Genomic DNA, 9,133 nt, shown 5'->3' with positions numbered 1-9,133 from the left:
CACACACACACACACACACACACACACCACACCCAGGACAATCTAGTGTAGCATTCCCTCCCCCAGCGGCTACGAGGACAAGACAGTGCTGGTCATTGGCATCGGCAACTCCGCCACTGACGTCACTTGTGAACTAAGTCGTCACGCCAAACACGTGAGTTGGGGCCATGCATGTCTGCAATGTAATTTTTTAAAAGGTAGATATTTTTTACACTCCCTATACACAATTAAATCACAAGTAAAATAATATATACAGACATTCAGAAGTGTAGACTGACAGGTTGACAGACATTCAGATATATAATAATATAGACAATCAGACGGAGAGTTGAAGAGACAGACAGACAGAGAGACTGAGTGACTAACAGACAGACAGACAGTCGCACACACTGGCAGACAGACAAAGAGAAAGAATGACTAACAGACAGACAAAAAGCCAAATGGACGGATGGACAGATAGACAAACTAACAAACAAGCGAACATGCGAACAGACAGACAGACAGACAGACAGACACATAAACAGTAGGCGGACTTGGATTTGTACCCTGCAGGTGTATATGAGCACCCGTCGAGGCACCTTCCTGTGTCAGCGCACAGGCGCCAGGGGAGCACCATTTGACCACCAGGCCATGAGTCGCCTCAACCATCTCACCACCTTCCTGCCTGGCCGGGATAGACGGTTCACCAACAAGGTCAACGCCAAATACGACCATGTCAGGTGACCTTTGCTGTATGTGTCTGTTTCTTCGACTGACCAGTTATCTTACTTGGATTAATTAGATACCACTATGTCAGGTACCCTTACAGCATTCCCCATTTTCTTCGATTATCCAGTTAAAGCACCTGGAAGGAATAGGCGGTACTGTTGTATTAGACCCGATCATAGCAAATCTAAAGTCTTAACTAATTGTTTCGTTATTGATTTGTAGCCCCATTATAAATAAAGCCTTTAATCTCTAATTAGGATGGTCATCTCAACGTAAGGGGGTCAAAATTGTTTATGTATAAAGGCGTTCTATTTTTTAAGAGGATCCTATCACAGCCCGATAATACATACATGACCAATTAATCATTATAATTGGATAATACATTATCCATACGTCGCTTAGCACCACGTATAGCTATAGTCTAACCTTAAAATCTATATGTGTATGTGTTTTCGTGTTTGTGTGTGTATGTGCGTGCGCGCGCGCGCGCGCGCGCGTGTGTGTGTGTGTGTGTGTGTGTGTGTGTGTGTGTGTGTGTGTGCGTGTGTGTCTGTTTGTGTGTATGCACATGTGTATGATTATGTATTCAAAGATTCAGATACACAATTTATTATGACAAATGTTTTGAATTTCATCATCCACTTAATAAATGCTGTTTTTATCATACAATTTGTTCAGAAATTGAGTTTTACACTCGTCAAGATAAAAAAGTAGAAATTATATCCTTTATTTCGTCGATACAGGTTTTCCTTGGCACCAACTGGAGACAAGTTTGGAGTCACGTTCAGTGACGATCTTCCAATGCGAATCCTTGTCGGGGATGTCACCATCAAGACTGACATACAGAAATTCACAAAGAATGGCGCAACATTCACAGACGGCACCCGCATTGAAGATATTGACGTGGTTGTCATGGGAACGGGGTATACCTATACGTTACCATTTTTGGACAAGGAGGAAGTTTGCGTCAAGAATAGCTTCCCCTTCTTGTACAAATTCGTGTTTCCGGTGGGAAGAGAGGATAACTCTCTCGCGGTAATAGGACTGGTGCAGCCGCTCGGAGCGTTACCTCCTATACTGGAGACACAAGCAAGGTGGGCCACGAGAGTGTTCGCCGGCAGATGTCGTTTGCCACCCCCTGACGTCATGGAGAAGAGAGTCAATCGCTTGCATAGAGATCTTTTCCGTCAAGAAAAGACAACTCCTAGGTGAGTTGTCTCCTTCTTGGATCTATACTCGCTAACACATACGTGCATGCATGCGTGCACACATACACACACACACACACACACACACACACACACACACACACAGGTGCGTGCGCCCACAAGCACACACACGTGGGCACATCAATCCTTTGCTGCAATGCCGCATCACAGTAACTGACTAAATGGCCTAGAAGGCTGTCAAAAACTCGTGGCGCCACTTATTGTCAAGTACCTCCCCTACTGTAGAAGACGAATGCTCCAACTTTGCAACATCGGTTTGTATTAGTTTGTATCTACAGATCAATAAATATGTTTGTAAACACTATACGCTGTATTAAAAAAATTCTTTAATAAATTACTTATAATTTAAAAAATCACAGAGGGTGGTTTCTATATATTCTAAAGAGTTTACACTCCTACAGCTGGAGCAACAGCACATTTAAAAGCAGGTCCATCCTTTTCAAATCACGACACTATGCTTATTGAACTCGTTTTGATAACCTTTTGTATAAAAAAAGTACAATTTACGAGCACAGTTAGAATCGGCACTCACGATGAAGTCATTCAATATCTAGCTGCAAAGTGTAAATCAATCACAGATACGCTTGAACTGCTGCATAATGTGCCATTTTGATGTAAAATGCACTGAATATTCACTTACACAGTTCTTTTGTTGAATAATATGTGCTAATGTGATTGATTAACCGCACAGCCTACTAATTGATCGTTTTAGGTCCTGCTTTATCTACTGTTTACCTATGATACAGTTTACAACATACTAAATTGTCAATTCAGTATCATCTCCTATCCTGCATATACAATGATGCTGTCTTTCAAAGGCAGTACACTTTAGATTATTCTTTTATTTTGTTTCCTTTTTTTGACGAGGAGTGTTCTTTGGCGATGTTGGAGATTTCGACATCGGCGATGAAAAAAACCTTTTTGTTTCATTCCTCAGAACAATATTTGATCATACTCTTCGTATGGTTATTTTTTTAGTCGTCCGTGCATATACATCCTATTGTTACCATAATTCGACTATAATATTGCCGTATGTTTTGCAACATGTGTATTTCCCGTCATAGAATCTACTCCATCGACAACTACCGTCACTTCTATTGTGACGTCGGTAGTGTATTGGTTATACCAAGAGCAGAATGCCAATTGGAGTCATCGGATTGAGGCGGGGCCAGCCATAATTTTGTGTTAGGTTTGTGCGAAAGCTACCGTTTTGGCAAAATAAGAACGATGAGATTCGTGACTGAAAAACAAAATCGTTTGATTTTGTAGGTCACAGTCAAATTTAGCCGACCTCTGTCGTATCGTGCCAGAATGCTAGTTTTTGCCCTACATATAGGAGAATCTGGCTGGCAAAGACTCAGTTCGCTGAATCTGATCCTCAGTGTGTACTGGGTATTAGACTCCTAATTAGTAATCGTGTGGTTGCAGGCAACCATTCAGAAAGCCAGCAAGGTCTCTGGATATGGGTTAACGGTTCACACGCCCACGACTCAGTTCGACCCGACATCGTGTCCTATGAAAAAGGCACTTGACACGAATTTTCCTCACTTCACTCAGGTGTTAACGGATGTCCGGCAATAACAGAGAAAGCTAGATTTTATCCGTATGATAGTGTTTTAACGCCTGTCAAATAACAGCTTGCATTATATTATGCGTACGTATCAGAAAGCTGAGATCGGTTCTGAATGCTGGGTCTGCTGTGGTAGAGTTAAAAAGACCAATTGCAACCACTATTTATTAAAGATGAGGAAGTGGAGGTGGTAAGCTCTTACAAGTATCTTGGTGTGAAAATTGATAACAAACTTGACTGGCATCCCCAGCTGCTCTTGTGCATAAAAAAGTAAATTAAAGAATGTTCCTTTTAAGGTAATTAAGACATTTTCGTGTTGATAATAAGACTATGTCCCTTTTATACCATTCTATGATTGAAGCCGTGCTACTATTTTGTATTTGCTGTTGGGCTGGGTATTGTAATGAAAAAGATAAAGAAAAAAAATTACAGAACCATTCAGAAAGCCAGCAAGGTCTCTGGATATGAATATGCTAGAACTGCTGAAATGTATAACACTACAAGTATAACAAAGATAAAAAGCCTTATAAACGACCCATCACACCCCCTTTCCACGCAAATTGTAAGATCGCACAACGGCAGATATGTACCTCTAATTAACAAAGAAAGAAATATATAAAAGAAGTTTTTTACCATCTGGCATATGGCTATTGTCAGAATAAGAATAACGTGTATAATGCTCTTTAGAGTATGTATCTATATAACTCCAAAGATCTTGTACTTAAGTTCCTGCATGTTGTTGAATGATGTATCTGATGTGATATGTACATTTTGTAAGCTTTACTTCTCTTTTCATATTGAATTTTAATGAGAGTAATATAAAAGTTGATTTTTTAAAATGTATACCTACATGTGTTTTTACGGTCCTGAACAGCCAAGAAAAATTTCTCTCTCGGGTAATAAAGTATTGTCTTATCTTATCTTATCTTAATAATGTCAAGGAGATGTCTGTGTCCATAGGGGCTTCTATGTGCGGACGATTTGGCCTTAGTGGCAAATGATCAGAAACAAATGCAAGAGATAGTGACACATGCCTCAGCCACTGCTGCGCTCCATGGACTGAAAATCAACATGATGAAAAAGGAATTTTTAAAAACTAGCCTGACCCTCAGAACAAAGAAGAAGAAATTCGCCTAAACATCGCTGCCAATGAAGAAACTCTTTAATTGAACAATTAGATGTTTCACGTAACTGTGGGTCTCGCTGTGACTGGCTCAAACTCATCAGATGCGAAAGCTGACAGAAGAGTCCTAGCAGACAGGAACAAATTTGGAGAGCTCGACAAGAAACTCAGGTACTTGCACGCTGTCAGACTGGCAGTAAAAGTAAAGGTTTACAATACATTGTGCAGCAGTTCTCCCAGTGCTTTTGTATAGCGCTGAATGCATGGCCACGTATCGTCGGCACCTTTAAAAGCTTACAGGAATCCAACTCCTTCAACTAAGACAGCTGCGGGCGGGGAATCAGTTGGTAGGGAAGGGCTGCAAACCTGGAAATCCTGAAGCGACCAAATTAATATACTGAAGGCGAAGAAGCCTTGATAACAGCCCCCCCAGTTGAGATAGACGGGCCTCATCTTGGCAAGGATGCCAGATTGTCGTCTCCCAAAGGATGTTTTATATGGACAATTTTGTAAAGAAGGCAGAAAAAGAGGCGGACGGAAACTACGCCCCAAGAACGTCCTCAAAAACCAAAGGGGTAACTGTGACATAGGTAAAACTGCCTGGGGAAAAGATGCCATGGATCGTCGAAAATGGCTTGCGACAGTTATGGGGCCCAAAATTGCAGTAGAAGGAGGAGGCAAAAAATGTACTAAAAGTATTTAAACTCTCTTAACACCAGGCATTGCAGACCATCGCAATCAGACTCCCAATGTCTTGAGCCTCTTTACGCAATTTTCCATTTTTTGTTTGTCTGCCCTCTGTTTGTTCAGTTGCTTTTCTGTCTCCTGTATTTTCTAATTTATCAACTGGTCGACTGTATTATTACTGCTGCGAGTATATCAACAGACAGTCCAGATAAAATTTGATGTGGCTTCTTGGGAATAACCTTCTAAAGAATGCATTAGTTTATTCCAAATTTTGACACTGATAGTCAATTACTTTGTCTTGTGAGTAAGAATGGTTCATTCTTCGTTGACAGAAGAGCAAAGTTTTCTCTTTGCCTTTGTTTATTTGTGTGAAATTTTACCCACATCACTTTATTTACTTTCCCCTGAGCCAGATGTGGGAAACAGATATCGATTAAATCGACAAGCACTGTTACTGCTGTTGTTTTATTAGCAGATACAGACCTGCAGATTCATTGTATCGACGGTGATCATTACTTTTAGAATTCTGCTGTTTTGCTGTCAGTTGGAGTCTTCAGATCCATTATATCGATAATTACCTTTCATGCTATTTTGCTATCATGTGCAGGTAAGTCCTCGGGTCCATTATATCGAAAATAACGGTTAATGCTATTTTGCTGTCAAGTGCAGTCTTCAGATCCATTATATCGACAGTTGCCTTAATGCTATTGTTTTATCAACAGGTACAGTCTGAAGATCCACTACATCGATTACTGCAGCGACCTGTCCAAGGAGATCGGCTGCCAGCCAAGGCTCTGGCGCTATTTCTTCACCGACCCTGGCTTCTGGTGGACACTGGTCACCGGACCCCTGTGCCCTGCCCAGTGGAGGCTGGACGGTCCAGGGAGATGGTCGGGTGCGCGCCAAGCTATTCTGAGCGTGGAGAATCGAACCTGGTTCCCTTTGCACACGCGAGGCTGTTCGACGTCTGGTAGCTCACACCAGGGAAGTTTTGAGAGCGGCTGGATGGCATTGTCTGTCTTGTCTTTCTGTGTGCTGATTGCAGTTTTGGCTTTATTGGGGAACATACTTGAATTGGGAGTCTTCTGACGTGTCGAGGAGTTAACCTGGGCAAGGGTTTAAAGTTCAAGACCAGCGGTGAGGTAGAAAAGACAGGAAACTGTAGGCTTGCAGATTAACACACGCGGAAGATTATCCCCAAAAGAAGTTTTTGGGAGAGTTTGATTCTAAAAAAATAGTTTTTGTTGTTGTTTTTCTTTAGGTGAAGGTGTTGTTATTTTTTGTAGCCTTTTGTTTTTTTTGTTTTTTTAATGTTCAATGACTTTGTTATTGTTGCTGCTATGGCTGCCATTTTGAAAGTCTTATAAGACTACCCCGCCCTTTTTGTTTTTTGCATAAGGTTATAATATTATCCAACTTTTATCCCCATTATTCTTGCCTTTATCCCCACCAGAACACACTCTATCCTAATCTGTACCTGACATCCAGTCTGTTTACCCCCATAGACTCAGCAAACGGGTAGGAAAACTGATGTAGTAATTCCGACACTCTAAGAAATAAAAATTCTATGGGTAAGAACCTTATTACCCCCTTCAACCCCCCCCCCCCCCCCCCCCCCCCCCACACACACACACACTTTTTTCTCCTTCTTTTGAACGAGCCGTTAAGATTTGCTTTAAGAACCATGTTGTGTCATTAAATGGATACTGTTATATGTAGGAGGGTGTGCATTGTATATTAAAATTAGTGTCATTTTGTGTTTTGCATCTTGAAAATAAAGTATGTACTATCATATTAGATATTATATTTATTTAATTTCCTCATATCTAAATTTTAAAAAGTTTGAGATATTCTCGAAAAAGAGGCCTGGGAATCACACACACACACACACACACACACACACACACACACACACACACACACACACACACACATACACACACACACACAGACACACACAGACACACACAAACACACTCAAAGACACACACAAACGCACAGTCCTGTCACTGTTAATGTACGAGGTACATTCAACATAGTACTTAGACTTAGAGACATGATCAATCACTTCTTTTCTACATTGCGTGCTACTGAAATGTGTTTACTTGATTTTGACTACAAGTTCACCCCTCTTAACCCGAGATGGCACTTATAACAGGCAGGATTGAGGCCTGCCTTCTCAATAATCTAAATTGTGTAGATGGATGCGTAAAAACAACTGCAGTATTTTTTAAAAAAGACTATAAGTTAGTTTAAGCAAATCCTGTAAGTTCCCATCTCTGTCTGAAGTCCTTCATTGAGTATTGAACATTGGTAGAGAGTTATGTCGAACTTTTCATCGGTGACCTGACAATGTATGCTAACGATTAGAACTCACTACAATTATACTGTTACTACGACTGTAATAGCTTATTACACACGTACTAAATAAAGAGCAATATCATTTATGTATTCAGTAACACGCTACACGATTTTGTTTCATATGAATATGAAGTACACAAGCGAGGGTGTTTTACTGGATTGAAAGCTGAACATTAAATGGCATTTCACATAAACCTTTCACTTAAAACATTACCTTTTAAACAATGAAGATGACCTTAAAACGCACGAGATATTTGATTGCTAATCAGTATTGCTCTCCGTTGACTTATGCCAAGACACAGGATCAGTACCAGCTGCCCAACTTCGTAGCGTTAGCGGTCACTCATTCCGCGTGAGTAGAAACACAAAAAGTAATTGTAGGTGTTCAATGCTTCACTGATACAATTTATATTATATAGGAGACGGGCTGCTTAAAAAAATGGTTTTCGGAGCATGTGGTGTAGCGGTTAGGTACTTCCGCCATCGCACGTAGGACATCCGTGTTCGATTCTCGTGTGGGAACTCGTGTGGGAAGAGTTTTTATTTGGTACACTGTATCTCTGTCTTTCCGTTCAGGCACTGCGTCCATCCCAGCCCAAGTATGTCCTGGCAGGCAGGGATAAAACATCCCTGTTCCTGAACGATCTGAGCTGTTTCAATGGGGGCGTGAAACATCTACAATTTTATTATTTTTTTAAAATTTGGAAATCTGGAAACAGGGGAAATGAAAAAAAAAAGTGAAATTGTAGAATCTATAGAATCTACGTTTATCGCCCCTATCAACACTATTGGTGCATCTGAGAGGCGAGACCTCCGAGTTCAACGTCCATCTACGAAAGGACAGACCCAAAATGGGAAATTCGTGTAAAGTGCCCTTCCCAAGGACACAACGTCGGACAGAACTGATGCTCGAACCTCCGAACATGCAATCTCACGATTACGAATCTGGTAGCCGAACCACTGGGCTACCGAGGCCGAGATAGTCTGCCTTCACATAAATTATGTACGGACGAGTTTTAATTAATACCCCAAATTTCGTTGACTGTTCTTGTGGAAACAAGACAATCTTACCCTCTAGTCTACGTCGTAATTGGGAGAACGACTTCAAGAAATAAAACTGGAGTTTTATCTTCGATGGTTTTTCTACAGAAATCAAGACGGTTGTACTGTGGGTTTCTTAAATAGCAGACGGCTTTCTGTAGAAGCTCATGTAGATTATAAAAAATAGTTTTTAAAGTGTTTGTTTGTATTTTTTTTAAAGAGTGCATCATCAAGGGTTACCAATTTACATTTGTCGCAGATGTTTTTATATAATACAAGTAGGCTTCTTGGATCAAATAAATAAAATGTAAGTGGTTGAAGTTCAACGCTCATATTATTCCTGTCCAGGCACTGCGTAATTATTTGAAAAAAGAAATGTACTTTCACATTGATGACTGTGTGTTTATATATATA

The 9,133-nt window shown here is 40.6% G+C and overlaps 1 protein-coding gene across 1 annotated transcript in view; it reads left to right on the top strand.

The window, feature by feature from the left end:
* The window catches only part of LOC101858285 (flavin-containing monooxygenase 5-like), a gene marked incomplete at its 3' end in the record, with an annotated part of 23,680 nt that overhangs the window by 5,650 nt on the left and 8,897 nt on the right, over window positions 1–9,133 (top strand). Inside the window, exons 4-8 of the mRNA XM_005102537.3 lie at window positions 67–154; window positions 553–719; window positions 1,452–1,916; window positions 6,040–6,287; window positions 8,255–8,277. Of these exons, the coding sequence (XP_005102594.1) occupies window positions 67–154; window positions 553–719; window positions 1,452–1,916; window positions 6,040–6,287; window positions 8,255–8,277 (991 nt within the window). The remainder of the gene's footprint in view (window positions 1–66; window positions 155–552; window positions 720–1,451; window positions 1,917–6,039; window positions 6,288–8,254; window positions 8,278–9,133) is intronic.

The sequence above is a fragment of the Aplysia californica genome, unplaced genomic scaffold (genome assembly GCF_000002075.1).
Source record: "Aplysia californica isolate F4 #8 unplaced genomic scaffold, AplCal3.0 scaffold00329, whole genome shotgun sequence".
Classification (NCBI taxonomy): domain Eukaryota; kingdom Metazoa; phylum Mollusca; class Gastropoda; order Aplysiida; family Aplysiidae; genus Aplysia; species Aplysia californica.
Note: the sequence above shows the minus strand (reverse complement) of the source record. Positions and strands in the feature narration are given on the sequence as shown.